The sequence below is a fragment of the Brugia malayi genome, assembly GCF_000002995.4.
Source record: "Brugia malayi strain FR3 genome assembly, contig: Bm_v4_ChrX_scaffold_001, whole genome shotgun sequence".
NCBI classification, from domain to species: domain Eukaryota; kingdom Metazoa; phylum Nematoda; class Chromadorea; order Rhabditida; family Onchocercidae; genus Brugia; species Brugia malayi.
Window position 1 is genome coordinate 11,479,503 of NW_025062479.1, and position 18,112 is coordinate 11,497,614.

An 18,112-nucleotide genomic window follows, 5' to 3' on the forward strand; every position below is an offset into this window, starting at 1 on the left:
TTGCATCTTTATATCTCACTTCTAATTGCTCTGCTGCTTTTTCTTCACCTCTATTTATTTCTCTTTGATTCTCTCCCTCTCCTTTTTTTTCCTTAGTATCTGCATAATTATTTTGTTTTATTGATGTTTCTAATCGACATCAGTTTTAAAGTTGTTTAAAAAACATAAACATTAAATTGGTTTATACGAAAGATTTAATTCAATTTAACTACTTTTTTCCGTATGTTTTTCAATTATATACTTTTCTTCCTTTCCTTTCCATCTTTTTTTCATGAACCATATGTATTTTAGTCAATCTAATTATAACGCAGAAGCGTAAATATATACGTTTACTCTTTCAAAAGAAGTTATTTCCGTAACTGAATCAAATGACCGTGTAATAGCTATCGATAATCTATAACTTTCAGTCATAAAAATGTGATAGGTTAACAGTTACATTAGTAATCCTTTATTAAGTAATTACTCTAGAAATTTTATAATTTTTATGTCTTTTATTATATTAATTTAGCAGTTCATTGTTATGGTAATAATTAAATTTAAGTTTGAGAAAACTGAACCATAAATTACCACACATTATGTAAAAATGTCATAGCATTATAGTTGAACACGTATGATTACGTTTATTGTATATTTATTGTATAGCTGGAAATTTCTTTTTAAGCTGGATGATTACATAACTGGTAAAATTTTATCGTTAGAAGACGATCAAATGGCCCTACGAGAACTGGGCGCTACCAAAGCACAGGCGGTTTGTGTTATAGATTTCCACGGGTAGTTGATTTAAAAAAAAAAAAAAAAAAAAAACGAAGAAAGAAAGCACGGAGGTGAGTAGGCAGAAGAAGGAGGAAAATTGATTAGATTGTTGTCGTACGCGATTTAAATAATAAAATTGGCTTTTTTCTTCATGGTTTTGAGGAAACTGAACCATAAATTAACATTAAATGAAGTGTTGCATCTTTTATGAATTTATACTTCTTTTTTCCCAATTCAACAAATAGCTTATAATGTTGATGTATGTAAATTAAATTATAGCTTCCGGTAACTTATGGTTGCACTGATGGCATAACAACACTGACGTCGACATTACGTGGTACTACATCCTCAAAAGGCCGACTAATTCCTGGTGCAAATAATTCTTGTAAGTTTTATGTATAGATTTTTGCAAAACTTAGTTTTGCTTCAATTGAATTTTCGAAATTTCTCATATTTCAGTGCAGAATACGGTTTCTAGGTACCAGTCAAGTACCTTTATCTTGTTTAGTGGCATATTATTCTTTTTGTCTCTCTATTTTTCTTTTTCCAGTGATGAAAGAAAGGTAATCTGTTTTAGTTGATTCGGGTCAAAGTATATCGCCTATAAGCTCGATATCAATTAGTGGCTCAAATTGTCGCCAGATAGTATCATCAAGCGCTCCGGCTAGTAGTTTAGACATGGAAACACTAGTACGGAATGTTAATCAAGATATGGGCAGTGATCAAGATTTCTATCGTGAAAGGAGGAAAAAGGATATACATAATATGAGTAAGTTTATTATATTTTCAAATGTTAGACTCAAAATTTGAAAAGCCAAGAGGTACGGAAATAGCGAAAATATAATTTACGGTGCATGATAACTGTGGCTTTACTACACTTCAGCACTTTCTTTTTTTTTCAAGATCAAGATCAAAAGTGTAAGAATCGGACTTCTGGAAAGAGAGAAGAAAGAGAATTGGAGAGAAAAGAATCGGGCCTAAGCTAGGCCTAAGAGCGATTGCTTATAATTGTGATCGCTGAGGGAAGTCCATGATTCTCCATATATGCCATACTGCTCACTATACAAAAGCAGCAGTAGATCATTTACTTGAATTTCCATTGCTTAAAAATAGATCAAATAACATTGTCCGCAATTTCCTCAGCAGATAATGTGACATGTTTCTCTTACAACAATGCTTGTTGGTTTTTTATTTTTTATACTGTTACTTAAATAATTTGTAAATGTTTATTCTTATAGTTGAGCGAAGAAGACGTTACAATATTAATGATCGTATAAAGGAATTGGGACTTATGCTTCCTAAAAGTTCATCCGAGTAAGTGCTTCAAAATTTACGAGAGATTCCTTTTTCTGGACTTTTTTCTCTTCATCAGAATTAACTTTCATCTTTATTATCAGGTCTTTTTTTTTTTTTTTTTTTTTTTTTTTTTGCTGTTGCATGTTATACATTTTTTTTTTTTCAAAACAATATTTTGAATTAGTCTACTTGTGAGTATTGGTTATCTTTCAGAGAACTGAAGCTGAATAAAGGAACTATATTAAAAGCCTCTTGTGATTATATCCGGCAACTGCAGAAGGATCGTGAATTGATGTTACGGCAACAGCAATACCAGGCGAGGTTGGAACAGGCAGCACGGATGTATGCTGAGCGAGTTAAAGTTAGTAAATTCAGTTGATTTAATTAATTTTCCAGTATTTCAATTTATTCTGTTCGGTAAATTTCACGAGTTAGCTATGGTTAAAATTTCGGACTTCCAGGAACTTGAAAATCATTTGCAAAAAAATGGCATTGCAATACCGCCATCTTCGGTAAATTTGCCACCAATACCACTATCATCATTTTCGAGCGATGAACGATCAATAAAACAAGAACCATTCGATGAAATTCCTCCTTCACCTTCCCACACGTCGTCTAATTGTATTGTTGGTTTTTTTTTTTTTTTGCCTATTCTTTTTCTTTATATATATATATATAGACTGAAGTAATAGCCTAAATGGATTTGTACAGTAAAAATATCTCACAAATTATTGAAAATTTAATTACTTTTTTTTGCTAATATAATGATAATGATTTCTAGCGATGTGATAAAAAAAAAAGCGAATTTAGCATATTTTTATCACTTCCTGATTTTCTTTCAGAACTCCACTGGATTTGTGTCACAGTTAACTGATACAACAGCTGCCATTTCAATCAATAGTCCAGTATCCAATCTTAATAATCGTCGAGATGGTGGTTCATTTTTGAGGTATATTTTTAAATGAACAATCGACAGCATATTCCATTGAGGTAGCTTATGTTATGTTGGTAGTTTTTTAGTGCAACAGATAATCCATATTCTACGAATACTTTTACTCAGTCAAATGCACCGTCGTTGAATTCTCAACAACAAGGATTTCCAGATCTTATCATGGATGATTTAAATGCAATGCGTTCCATTTTACAGGTTTATTTTCATGCTATTTGAGTTTGATTTAGTCTCATCCGACTTTTTTTTTCATTTTTTTTTTCTGCACGAAATATCTGCTTTTAAAATATTTCGCTGTTTCACTTTTGATTAGTTTATTAAAATTTATTTATAGGATGACCCGATGATATCAGCAGCTGGAACTGGTCCATCACCGTCAACTAATTTGAATAATCAGTTGTCACCGGATATACTCTGGGATCATGCCAATTTCTCGCCGGATAATCAACACAATCAAAGAGCTACAACCAATACTTATCATCAGCAAGCCAATATGGATTTCACTTGAATACACTGTCCATGTTTGGATACTGTTTTTTGATGGTTTTTCAGTTTCAAATATTCCTATAATTACTTTGTTCCTATCATGATCAGTGAACTTCATTTATTTCATGCATACAGATGCATACATCGTTCATTTTACACATGCTACTCTGTTTCCTCTTGTTTGTATATATATATATATATATATATATATATATATATATATATATATATATATATATGCGGGTGCGTTTATCTGCATGTTTTAGAGAACCAGAAATGTTTTTTTTTATTATTATTATTTTAGCTATGTCCTTTATTTTTTGATTTTGTACAGGGTACATATACGGGATTTTGCTATGCGGGACTGGTGAAATGATTGAGAAAGGAAATAGAATAACAAATGATTTTTTTCGATATTGTTAGCTAGCTTTGATATAACATTTCTGGATTTTGCAAAAAAAAAAAACCGGTAATCCCGCATTGTAAAAATGTTAGCCCCGAAATTCAGGAATTTCATTCATGTTGTGTATGTTGTCGGGTTTCCCTCTTTTTTTGCAGGAGTTTTATCAATTTTAATTCAATTTTTGTTTCTTTTTGCAAATTTTCTTTCCGACATACTTTTTTTTCCCATGAATTTATGATGTTATGGGTTTAAAATTTTTAAGTTTATAAAGAGATATCACTGTCGCAATGTTGAATGAACAAATTGCATTAATCTTTTACTTACTGGATTAATTTCAGATTTCAAAGTTCTTTTTCATCATTTTTAAAGTTAACATATATATATATATATAAGCACTTGGTACTATTTCAGAACAAATCAAGTTACAATGTCCATTTCATAACTTTCTATCTTTTATTATTATTGACCATAACATAGGAATATTAGGAATATTTTTGTCATCATTTGGTCTCATTAATACCCATAAAAATTCATCATTACAGGCTATGGAAATTTTTTCTAATTGCACTTGGGTGACAAAATTTATGGATTGTTTTATGCAGACCGTACAAATAATGCCTTTTTATCATGAACTTTTTTTTTTTACAAATTGAATTCCTCATAATTTGTACACTTTCCATTTTTTTTCCGTCTTTGGTCTGTAAATATATGTAAATGGATTTTTTTCTCTCAATAGATTTGATACTGAAATGCGGGATATGAGGTTTTTACCTCTTTCTTTTTTTTTTTTTTTTTTCTTTGATACAACCAATTCACACAAATATGAAAGAGCTTTAAACAAATCAGAATAATTTGAGAATTTTGAAAACTATCTGGTTACTATAAATGATTCATATCATTAAAAAAATTGAAAATTTCTGTGAAATAAAATGTGTAACCAAGAATAGATAGTAATTTTTTTTTTCCTTATACATCATACAGTGGTAACGGATAAAATTCCGTCAATGGGACGACTAGAAATATCACTATTAGCATGTGCCATGAATTCTTGAATAGTGGTAAATTTGTCCAGCAATGGATTACCTTTTCGGCGCATCATCTTTTTGCGTGATAACTGTACAATTAACTGAAGAAAAATGTGGAAGTTTAATGTTCTTATATTACCATTTAATGCATATCATACGGACAGATTCGGATACAGTCGAGAAAAGGAAGTTTATTTTGTTCATTACAGTTATAAAATTAGTCGATTATCGCAATCTTTAATTGCATGCAGAATCATCACTCACCTGATCTGATGGTTGTTGATTTCTTTGAGCCATTAATTGATGATATCTTAATTTACGTTGTTTTGCTCGTTCCCATTGCTTTTTACGCTCTTCTCGAGTCCAAAATCGACCAGTTTTCAGTTCACTCATTGCATCATCATCCGTACTTACACCTGTACGTTCCTAAACAACAATTTTTCCAAAAAGAAAGAATTTCTGAAATTTAAAAAAAACGTGAAAAATTTCGCATATTTTAAGCTACAAATCCAATCAGAAGAAAGAACTAAGTAACTTACTTTATTTAATTGTTCTTCTCGTTCTTTCAGTAATTTATTTCGAATTGGCTTCCTAGTGACATATCGTGTCCCATCTGAACGCCTTTTAATCTAAAATAGTGTCCTCGTATATGTAGCAAATTGCATCAAATGTTAAGCTATACAAATTTTATAAATTTCTTTGAAAATATTTGAAATGATACTACAAAAGATAAATTTTAGTGATTTTAATAATTTCAGTTTTAGAGAATTAAATTTAAAGATTTGAAATTAGTAGAAGTATGAAACATTTGTTTTGGAGTTTTTTTTTTTTTCATTTAATTTATAAGTACAAACGACATAATTCATAATTTTGAACGAACTTGGTGCACTTAAGTATGGTAATATTGTGAAACATTCATTAAGCAAGCATATAGTCTTAAATAAACTGAAATATAATTATATTTTCAAAATTAAAAAAAAATTCCTCTTACTGAAAGTGAATTAGATAAGAGGGAGAAATGGGTCAAACTTTAGTATTTCAGCTTCAACAATATTCTGTAAGATTATTTATTGACGTATAACATCAGATTATTGACGCATTATGTCAGATTACTACTTCTAATTCGTTATTTTTAATTAATACAACAAATTTTGTTTAGCTTATTTCTGAAAATATTGTCAGTTCTATATGATTCCCGTAAAAATAAAATTATTCGATAAAAATTATTAAACTTTCATTAGTATTTATTTACTTATTTTAAAATATCTTTTCAGCTAACCAGTATTATATTACTTTTCAAGAAATGCTTCCTGAAATAGTACCGTAAATAAAATGGAAACAGTAAATGTTCATTCTTTGAGTCAGTTTCAGCAATAAATAATCTTTGGAATACAACAACTGCGAAATGTACCACAAATGATGAAATTAATTCAGTTTACAATTGAAAGGCTTGACAAATTGAAAGTTAGTGAAAAATAAAAATAAAAAAAAATAGAAGGTATAAAAAACAATAAAACAACCTCAAACATTGTTATAGGCAGTATGAAACTTTCAAACAATATTATATAAAGGTAGCAGCTAATTTTTTGGAATGATACTTATTATTTAATTTTTGCTTTCCTCTTTCTCTCTTTTTTTTTGATTTTCGAAATTCTCGAACTATAAGTAATACTTTGACAACATATAATTTCTGAATTTATTAGCAAAAAAGAAAGGTAAGAAAAAAAAGAAAAAAAGATTTTCTCATATCAATGATTTAATTAATGCATATATATTATATAATTCAAATATTAATTAGCATTATTTCTAAAAGTAAAATAAAAATATTCTTTACCTTCCATTCGCATGCTTCTGGAATTTTGTCATTCTGAAATTGTTTCATTATTGTTCCTTCTATCCTTCCCATTCCTCTTCGTCTTTCATCATTATTATGATTATTTGTGGTAGCATTATTAATTGTACCACTTTTAGCTGATGTTCGTAGCATATGCGCTTGCTCAACCATTGCTTCACGTAATAATCGTTGTTGGAGAGCTATTGTTTCCGCTAATTTTTGTGGCATCGTATACATTGTTATGCCAGCTTTATCACTTTAAACAGAAAGAAAAAATGCAGGTAATACAAATTAATTAATTGATTAATTTAAATAATTTTTTTTCGTTATCATCTTTCTCAACATATTTATTTTGCTATTATTTTCTCTTTCATATAATTTTATGCTTTTTTTCTTCATTTTCTTTCTTTTTTTTTTGCTTCAAATTGAGTACAAAATGTGAATTATAAAATAATTCCTGTAATACACAATAGAAATAATGAAAATTCCATTGAGAATTATCAGACGAAAAATTTGTAAGAACACATTCTTACAAATTAATTCATATTTTTATTATGATTCATCTTATTGGAATAATTTTATTATGATTGATTTTATTAAAAATAGGAAGGAAAGAACTTAAATCATATCTTACCTTTGTGACCTATAAGGTTCATTAACCATTTGTTTCATCAATGGCCTTTTTCCATCATTCATTCTCAATTCTTCTTCTTCATTTACTTTTGCTGTAACATGTCCTTTTTTTCCACTTTCTCTTAAAATAACCGAATATTGTGGTAATCTGAAATTAACAAAATTTAAAAAAAAAAAAACGATTTCTTGATATCCCATTAATTAAACATTTTTTCTTCAATTATGAACTTTAAAATCCTTATCCCGATATTCACTTTTCTTTTTTTTTTTCTTGAGCAATATTATAAGATAAAAAATTACCTAAATTTAACTTGCGAAATTTGAGAAGTAGATGGCTTCTGTGAAGCTATACATCGAACTGTATCGCAAGCAGAGCCATCTAATATTGCACAATTATTATGTGATTGCATATTATCGCTACTTCTGAAAATTAATTATGACATTAAAGTAAAGTGTTCTTTACGAAATTATAAAGTTAACCGTTAAAAAATTTTAAAATTAAAAGGAAAAACTTTTTATAGATTTACTTGTCTATTGATCGATACTTCAATTTTACATTCGTTCGTTTACATTCGTATATGTGCAAATTAAAGCAAAGTGAGCAGCGATTATTTCGTATAGCCAATAATTTATATTTGTAAGCAATTAGTAATTTTCTTTTTGGTGCAAAAAAATTGAAATGAAGTTTTCCATTTAATAAAAATTAATTAGAATTAATTAATATAAAATTATCAAATAGAATCACATTTGAATTTACTTTTTAGTTTGAGCAATTGCATCTGGTTTCAATGGTGTACTGCGACATGATTCACCAGTATTATAATCACTTGATGTATCATCCAATTTTCGTTTCACATCATCATTTAATTTATATACATTCTGATCATTGCCTGCTACATGTAGCATCTAAAAATTCAATTAATTGCAATCAAGCATTTTGATTAGTTGATTGCTAGATTAATGAATTATTTGATTAAATTGCTTTTTACATAATAATAAAATTTATTTTTCGGGATGTGTTACAACTTCAAACAATATTCATAATTTGCAATTCACAGCTTAAAATTGATGTTAAATTTGAAAACAAATTATGATTAAGTTGTAATATTTTTGATGTTTTTTCATAAATGAATCTTTTTACATTTCATTTGACTAATTATTGCCACTTCTCCTCTTCAACGCTAATTATTAAAAATATTTATGAATGAATAAATTTACCTTAGGAAAACCACGTCCACTATCACTATGTTTCAAGATTAGCCTATCACATTCCATACGTATAGTTTCCATTTCCCGATGTAACGATGCTAATTCGCGTTCTAAAGAACACTCACTTGCGCATCTAAAAATAAAAATTTAGTTGAATTCAAATTCAAATCAAGTCAAAACTTATCTATAAACGTAAAAAGAAAAACTTAGCTCAAAAAGAAAATAAAGAAAAAAAAAAGCTTAGAAAACAATCCAAAATTGCTAAATTTAACAAAGTAATTCCTGGTCCTTTTTTTTTTCCTTCGGGAGTTTTTCTGAAAGCTGATATGTAAATTATTTTAATCAAACCTTCTCAAACTAAAATCAGTTACTTCCGGTAAATCATTCAGTGAATCCATTGATTGATTTAAACTGCTTGCTATTGGAGCAGGTAATAATTCCGGATCCGAATCAGTCATTCTTGATAGTCCAGAATCCTAGGACAAAATATATTGCATTAAGTAACATAGCAATCTCCACTGATTAGATACGTACGAATAAATTAAACATTAAAAAATCAATACTAGAAAATATAATCCAGGGAAGTTTTGTCGATTTTAAAGTTTTGATTCAACAATACCTCTCTTTCTCTCCCTTTCTCTTTTTCTACAAAATAAAAATGAATTTTCTGGATAAAGATTTCAAGAATATTTCCGCTTTCAAATAATCCTGAAATCCTTTACTATCCAAAATGTGTTATATTAGAAAACAATTAACCTTTTCAAGGGTGGAATTACTGGAATTAGCATCGGTGAGTGCACTTTTATCGTCATCATTACAACCTTCACCCGTTGGTTCCAATAACAATTCAAATTCTTCATTCTAAACAAGAAAAAAAAGAAATTGAAATTTACAAATTTTTAAATTTTTTCATCTATTATCTATTATCACTTATTTTATTATCTATATATTATTCATTTACTTAAGTAGTATAATAATTATTCACTTAATAATATTAGTTATACATATACACACACATACCCAAACTACATACATACATACACTCCTGTTGCTTCTAATAGTTACAAATAATTAATTAAAATAAAAGAAGTAACCTGAATAGAACGAGCAAGTAGCAAAGATATTTCATTACCGCTATTACGAAATTGTTTTACAGCATTAGCACGACTATAAATTGTTTCACCGTTTACCTATAATAATACATTGTTTAGATTTATTGCAATAATTTCAAAAATTTTAAAAATAAAGAAGAATTCTTTTAACTTGTCTTCTTTGTTTTTTTGCCTTAACAATTGTTGCATTCAATTTTGAAAAGAAAAGAAAATTTTAATCCTTTTCTCTCTTTTGTTTAAACTTTTCGAAATGAAAACGACAAATGCACACCTGCAATATTTGATCACCCGGCCTAAGACGCCCATCACGATCTGCGACACTTCCACTTTCAACCTAAAAAATTTACACTATTAAATTTATAATGAGCATGCAATGAGTATTTGCCAGTATTTAATAATTCAAAATTTAAATGACTTTTTATAAACACTGTAAAGAATAAAGTTTAACTCATTGAATTCAATTTCTTATCATATTAATATATCAATAATAAAAAATTTTAAACAATCAGAAAAAAATTTTTTAAACTAATTTTTATGAACATAGTGTGTAGAAAATATGATCTAAAATATAAAAATATTGAAACATTCCATTTAAATAATCATTTATTAACAAAGCACTAAAATGTTTATTTAAACTACATTTGCTAAATGAATGGTAAAATCATATCAAATGTAATTATTTGTTACTTATCTTAACTTTTAAAAAATAATAAATATCAAGTAACCTCGCCAATGAATATATCAGTATCATTATTGTTTGCAGTGTCGTAATATAATTTTAAGCCTAAACGTGGACAATTTTTTGATTTTTCCAATATAACTTCCTGCAAAAGAAAAATTTTTAAAGAAAAATAATAATTATACTTAATCAACAAAGAAAGAAAAAACAAAAACTTTTTCGGACTTCAAGAATAAATATAAATTTTTTTTTCATCTTTCAACTAAATCAACAAATTTTTAAATTCTAAAAACAAAGTTTAGAAATTTTTGCAACATTTTCTTCTTAAGCATCTTTTTCGTCTCGTTGTTCTTTTTTTTTTTCTTTTTTCTTCCTTTTAGTAAAGATGGTATGATTGTAAAATAAAATTATCATCAGAAGTTATCCATAAATTTGCAAATTGCTTTTTCAGTGGCAAAAAAAAGAAAAAATAATTCTTGTTGATAACAAGACTTGCAAAAGAAAAAAACGGGGGAAAATTTTTGAAGTATTAAGAATTGATGGAACGAAAGAAAGAAAGATGAAAAAAGAAAAAGAAACTTGTCAGCCAATAATGACGGCATCATCTTTTTTTTTCAAAAGCTTTTTTAATATTTCATTTTATTTTTTCAGTTTTACAAAGAATTGAGGTTATTATGATTACTTACTTAGTAAATATTACATAATAATATGATACTGCTAAAATTATTGCACCAAAAGAGCAAAATTGGAGATAAATTGAACAAGAAAAAAACATTAAAATTATGAAATCGGAAACAAAAAAAAACGGACAATTTAATTACTAAATATTTGTAGACGCTTAAAAATAATATTTAGTGATGAAATATAAATGTAAAAGATTGAAAAATTAAATAGAAATATAAAATTTTCATATGAAGTTTTTGATAAATAAGCGATTTTAATCTGGAATAAGTTAATAAATCTAATATTAAAGAAATAAAAATATATCAATAGCAAGCTAGTAGTACTATCCAAATATCTATTTAAAATATTTAAATTATCATGAAGTATCATGAAGCATATTAAGTAATTTTTTCTTTTTTTTGTAGAATATTATATGCCAGTCAAAATGATCGCATTTACTGATTTTCTTTGGAATTTAAAAACAAAATAACACATATTGGAATATGATGCAATTTCAAAAAACAAATTACAACTTTAATAAATTTTCTAGAACAAAAAACAGAAAAAAAACAAAAAAAAAAAAAAAATGAATTGTGGATAAAAGATTAAGATTCAAGTATCGGGAGCAAAAAATAAAAAACTTAAAAAAGATCTCACAGTTCAAACTGTATGTTTTAATATTTTCATAATTCCTTTCGGCTCAAAAGAGGCATTGCAATGACGACGTTCTTTAGCAATCGAATGTTGCAGTAAATCACATTTTTTCGAGGAAATGCTTTTGAAGTTTCGACTTCTTAACTCGAAATTTAAAAGTTTTCGAAAAAATATATGTCCTAACCGGACGGTTGTAATAGAGAGCTATCAAAAATGATTATTTATCAATCTATTGAAAGAATTTTAATCACTTAATCAAATCACTAAATTTAAACCATCTGTTGATTGTAATTAACTTTTTTAGTTACTAATAACATAAAATGTTTCAAATTTAAACTAACATTTCATTTAATCATTTTTTCAACTTCTCAAACAAAAATGGGAAATATATTACGCTATCTATTAACATTCCTAATTATTGGTGGGACAATAAACAATAAGGAAACAAATACTAACCTCATATTCGATACCACTTAATTCATTGCCACAATTTGCATAATATGCTTCCATATGGTCACTAAAAAAATTTTTAATGGAAATTAAAAATTCTCGAAGTCTAACAATGAGTCATTTAAATTTTATAGCTCCTCATTCGTCCCTCTCCCTTCTTTTTCATACAACTGTGATCAATCATTTGAATAATTCAATGCAATATTCAATCCTTTTCGATAAATTTTTTCTCACTGAGAAAAAAGAATTTTATTTGAAGCATTTCGTACGCATATGCATTTGTTAACGCAAGTACAATTTTTTTTCCTAACTATTTATATTTTTTATAAAATTTTAATTTCGTATGAAACTAATAAAATCATTCTTGAAATTTGACAAAACTTCTTGCCATAATAATCGAATTAAAATTAAAATCAAAACAAAAAAGGAAGAAAATAAACAAAAGAAAGGAAATGAAAAACGAAAATAAACCTTTCTAAAATAATAGTGAAATTGAATATAACATATACATATATATATATATATATATATGTAAATATAATGAACGATGTGAAAATATTATAAAGCACAGTTAGTGACAGCTGTTGCTAAACTTTCCTCGTTACCTTTACTCTTATTCCTTCCTCTCCTTCTTCCTCTCATCCTTTTCTCATTTTTGCGCTTTTCTTTCGTTCATCTTCCGCTTTTCACCCTACCTCTGAATGATGGTTAAATTTATCAGAACTTTTAAGAGAAAAACGATGAAAAAGCTCACTATTACTAACCAGTTGTTGTACGTTATATTCCACACAAACTTATCATTTATGCTTTTTCCTCATTTTCTTCTTTATTTCTTTTCTATCTTTCCTTCTCTTTCCTTCCTTTTTCCTCTCTCTTTCTCCCTCTCGTATCAAAACTACCATTTATTTAGACAAAAGCGTTTTGGAACTTGAACAGCAAACTAACAGCAAGTACTTCATAACAACAGGAACATCACATCAACTAAAACTTCATTTTTCCCTTTCTTCATTTGGGATTTTTTGAAATTTTTCATTTTTGAAAAGCACTGACAAATATCATTCGTACTTTTTTTAAAAAAATTAAATTCCCTTACATAATAATCAATAAACCAAAATACATATATTTGGACAACTTTATAAATATCATAAAATGGAATAGTTGCATTGGAATGGTAAAATTAAGCCTGAATAAGTGGTAATTTTCAAGAAATGATTAAAATATGAAGAGAAAATTAATAATTATTACTAATGCTATTATTGGAGATAACTTACCTTTATCAGAAGAAACTGAAATCAACCTTAACGATAATATGCATAGAATACACTAAAAATTGAAATTATAAGTAATCAGTGCTGATTAACAATAATATGAATATTAATAGTAATAATGATAAATTATAAATAATTAATAATAGTAATAATAATGATAGCAAATAATAATAATAATAAAAACAATAGCGGTAAGTTATCCGTGCTAAATTTTTTTTTTTTTGTTATAATATTTCTAGCACTGATGTAGTGTTCGAAATCGTTAAGACTTTTAAGTGGGATTCTCTATAACGCTGTAATGCTATATGATCCGATGAAATATCACGATTGAACTCGAACATATAGCAAAAATTTGAAAGGGAAAGGAATGAAATTCAACGAAGATCGGAATTTTTGAAATTTTATAATTTATGCAAAAAGTAATTGTCCGGAAGCTTTCCTTTTGCTAATGCATGGATGATAGAAGTTGCAATTTTAGAAGCGTAAAGTTTTGAGATTACTGGAAATGTTTTATAAGTTGATATCTCTTTGCAATAACAACATCGCATGATTCCGTTTTAAATTAATTTTTGAAATTTAGTCAAAGTGTGTCAATTTTTTAAAGTATTAAAATAGCATACCTATCAAAAATTGCTGAGTTAAATTTGCTGCATCCTTTTATAGTAATTTTATCAATTCCCCTGCCACTGTTCCTTTCCTCTTTGCTATTGCTTTCCGCCAGTTGTTGAAAATTCGGTGTTACTTCTCCTTCCACCTGGTTGTATAATTTTCTGCTACCATCCATTTCATCAATCAAAAGCTTCAAAATTAAGCTTAAATTTCGAAACTTCTGTTTTAATATATATAACTGTTTTATCAATGATATACGAAAGGAATCCAAGAATAAATTTAACACTTAAATTTGATATTTCATAATATTTTTAAAATTTTAACAATATTATTTGATCCATATTTGTCCTTTAAAATTTGTAATAGCATAAACGAAAAGCATATAGACAGTAAAATGCTTTATAAAATAAATTGAAAATTTTTGCAAAAAGCAGAAATTTTAATTGAAACAAAATTAATTCAATAAAATGGAGAAAAAATTAAAAAAAAATGGATCGTTTTCAAGAGAATAAACAGAAGGAACAAAAAATTGTGTGTTATATGATTGAAAAGGATTATTTTTAATATTAATTGGAAATAAACGAAAGAATGGATACGATGTGACTTTGTCATATCATACTGCCATGCTTAATAAATGTCAAGTGGTCATATACTTCAATTAAAATTTCACTATATGTCCTTTTTTTTTCTTTTAAACGGCTCAATTTAAATTTAGATTTAGATAGTACCGTAGACTTTTATCATTTGGCAGCTTTTTTAAAAATATAAACTGCATTGTATACACAATAATAAAAAATTAAAAATATTTAAAAAACAATAATCATTTGAAAAATGCAATATATTCCATAACTACTTATTGGAATTCTTCAAAATTTGTTTATAACATGAAAATTTAATAGCCAAAATATTTGCATTTATCTACTACTTTAATCGAAAAAAGCTGTAGAAACTAACATTTGTTCATTTATTATTTGTTTATTGGGATTGAAAAACTCAACTAACATCAAAATTTTACGCTATTTCGGAATAATATTGAGAAACATCCCTATAAAATAGTGAAAAATAGGAGTTAACAAAATGATTGAATATTTTCAAATGTATTATTAGTCGGATAATGGATGCAATTATTGTGATAGATGAATGGATTGATTGATGATAATATAAAAAGCTAATGAAATCAAACTTTCTCTCTTGATAACATCAATGACATATGTTTAAAAACATGTGTTATTTTCCAAATTTCCACGTCATCATCAAATCTTCCATATAACTTTAGGCTGCTAAAAATTTTGCAAATATTTTGACAAAAAAAAATCCAATAAGTTGAAAAAGAGGAAAAGAACAAAATTATCTTATTCACTAATGATACTATTCAAATAATATTATGTGCAAATGATAAATTAAGCTAAAATTTTCTGAAATGTTGCCGACAAAATGAAAAACTTGTTGTTCTGATAAAAGTGACACCAATATAATATATAAACCTCATTGATTTAAAGTGGGAACACCTTTTGGATCAAAACAAATTTAATGAATTACAAATTATAATCAACAAATCTCATTGTCCTTCCCATTATTACCATTGTGTTATTATTATTATTGCTACTAATATTATTGCAATTATTGCTATTGCTAACTATTAATGATTGTTCTGTAGTGTAATTATGCTATATTTTCTCAATTATAATAATTACAATAATTTGCATCGTTATAATCAAAAAAAAAAAAAAAAAATCATTCGTTATAGTTTGCTATAAAATTTACACTAACTAAATTTATATTCAGAGAAAAAAGAATTGATAAATTTAAAAAATTTAGTACAAAATATGCAAATTATCGCCAAATGGTGTGAATTAAAAATGTATGTTTATATACAAACAATACTGAGGCTTACACAAAATGTAATGTTTCTTTCAAACGAAAGTCTAAATTACAAATATTGAAAATAGCGATTAGCTTACATAATGGTAACCTCAAGAGGATAAAAGACTGACATTGAAAATGATGACGAATTTTAGATAACACTAATGATACCATTATCAACATCGTTCCATCTTTGCTCCATTGTACTTCTTCATATTTCCGGATTTATTCATCATGCATTCTGATTCATATTATTATCCATTTTACGAAACAATTTGATTCTATTTTAATTTGTTTTCTTTTTTTTTCTAAAAATGGCAAAAAACAAAGAAAAAGAAATGGCTTTGTTTTATTTATTTTTTTTTTTCTAAAGATGGCAATAAATAGTTAAATGCATAAATTATTTTTGCAAAAATTTCTTTCGATTAAAGAGAAATTTTTCTGAAAAAATGTAAACAACTTTTATGATATAAAAACGAAATTTTGCGAAATTTTTCATCCATTAATTTTATTAAAAGGGAAGTAATTCGGGAAGAAAGGAAAAACAAAAGCAAATAGGTTTGCTTATTTTTCAAACTTAAAATCTTATGCACTAATTCTATCTTATCACAATCTTTTCGTTTTTTTCTTTTCTCGTCTTAATTTTTATCAGCCGGTCCATTTGCACTACATTTACTATAGTTATCATTATTAGTGTTATTATTACTGGTATTATTATTATTATTTATTGTTATTATTAGTATTTATTATTACTGTTGTAATTGTTATTTTTACTATTATTATTATTATCATTACTATTATCATTTATTACTACTATTACTATTATTATTTCTGGAAATTTTGATTTGATAGTCACCCGTAAAACTATTGGAACTTTCAGTAAAAATTTATATATTTTTTTATTAGAAATTTTTTATCTTAGCGCATTATTTTAACACGTTAACTAGTTTCAAGCAATGGATAATTGAAAAAGTTTTGTTATTTTTGAGCCGAATATTTGGAAGTAATTTTTTTTTCTGAAACGTTTAAAAATGTTTTCTTTTTTTTAGTATCAGAAGGAAAATGGAAGATGCGTTGTATATTTTTAAAATATTTTGCTATGTTATAAAAGAATTCATCGTCAACAAATTGATAAGAAAACGAAAATTAACTTTCGTGATTTATTAGTAGTTGTTATCATTGTCTAAAAAACCATGCAACATTTTTGATCGCTGAATCCTCTAATGTTCTTTTATGTTTAATTTCATCCAAAAAAGGGAGGAAAAAGCGATTACTTAAGTTTGGATTTTATCTTTTGTATAAAATTAAGTATAAATTAAGATTTTGAAACTTTGATTTCAACTGAATTTTTCGAAATAGCAATACGATAATTTACTTTGGTTTTTCTTTTTTCTTTTCTTTACTTTTTTCTCTGTGAAAGAAGTTTCTTTCTGACAAAACATTCCATCAGCTGAATAAATTAAAAGTGTAAATTTTTAAAAGGTGAAAAAAAATGAACTTAAAATAATGATGACTAATAAGCATTTCAAAATGAAAGTCTGAAATTATATATTTCAATTGTTCATTGAAAAATAATCATTATTCATATTGACGATTGCAAAAAGGAACATCAACATTTTTTGCTTTCAAAGATAGTATGATAGTATCTTTGTATAATAGCGTTATCCATACATAGTAATTTCAACTAATTTATATTTACATTTCAAATTTTAAAAGGAAAAAGAAAAAGAACGTCCAAGCATATAAAAGAAAGAATTTTCATTTTCATACTACAATTATTACGAAATTATAAAAAAAATAATACTAAATATAAAAATATTAAAAATCAATATAGGTCTTCAATGCTCTCACATAGTTTACGATTTTATGCAATAACTGAGCTTTTTTTTTCTTTTGCTATCTAGAAAATTAGTTTAAAATTTTTTAACTGCTTTTTTTGTTGTTTTACTACAAAAATAATTTGTTGGAGATTTCCTTTTAATTGAAATCGGACCACAGAAATTTAGTATAAATACGTGAAAGTATGTTTGGAATATATATATATGTGAAGAATTTTGCTAGAAAACTTATAAAAAGAACTAAATTTTATTCGTTTTAATAATGCATAATGATATTCATAGCAATTACTGACATTTCACATAATCAATAACTTTAATAAATGCATGTCACTTACATTTGGATAGCTTTGCAACGAAAAATTTCCTGCAATTTTCTGACTTATCGACT

At 26.5% G+C, this 18,112-nt stretch overlaps 2 protein-coding genes across 3 annotated transcripts; one reads left to right on the forward strand and one right to left on the reverse strand.

Moving 5' to 3' along the window:
* Nucleotides 1-610: 610 nt before the first annotated feature.
* On the forward strand, nucleotides 611-3,506 carry Bma-hlh-30 (Helix-loop-helix DNA-binding domain containing protein; the record flags this gene model as incomplete). 2 transcript variants are annotated; one of them, XM_001893192.2, is made up of 9 exons in its annotated part: nucleotides 611-748; nucleotides 1,033-1,138; nucleotides 1,331-1,522; nucleotides 1,992-2,067; nucleotides 2,263-2,410; nucleotides 2,511-2,675; nucleotides 2,892-2,998; nucleotides 3,070-3,196; nucleotides 3,333-3,506. In XM_001893192.2, 9 exons carry the CDS (start codon nucleotides 611-613, stop codon nucleotides 3,504-3,506), a joined length of 1,233 nt encoding a protein of 410 aa, XP_001893227.2. The 2 variants fall into 2 exon arrangements, with proteins under 2 accessions (XP_001893227.2, XP_042930440.1); XM_043074506.1 differs by lacking the exons at nucleotides 611-748; nucleotides 1,033-1,138; nucleotides 1,331-1,522 and having other exon boundaries at nucleotides 2,045-2,067.
* A 1,354-nt stretch (nucleotides 3,507-4,860) lies between these two features.
* On the reverse strand, nucleotides 4,861-12,206 carry Bm2881 (Uncharacterized protein; the record flags this gene model as incomplete). Its single annotated transcript, XM_043074507.1, has 14 exons — nucleotides 4,861-5,013; nucleotides 5,177-5,338; nucleotides 5,452-5,541; nucleotides 6,747-7,002; nucleotides 7,381-7,527; nucleotides 7,680-7,802; nucleotides 8,137-8,285; nucleotides 8,598-8,721; nucleotides 8,937-9,064; nucleotides 9,345-9,449; nucleotides 9,683-9,778; nucleotides 9,972-10,034; nucleotides 10,426-10,524; nucleotides 12,153-12,206. 14 exons carry the CDS (start codon nucleotides 12,204-12,206, stop codon nucleotides 4,861-4,863), a joined length of 1,749 nt encoding a protein of 582 aa, XP_042930441.1.
* Nucleotides 12,207-18,112: the final 5,906 nt, after the last annotated feature.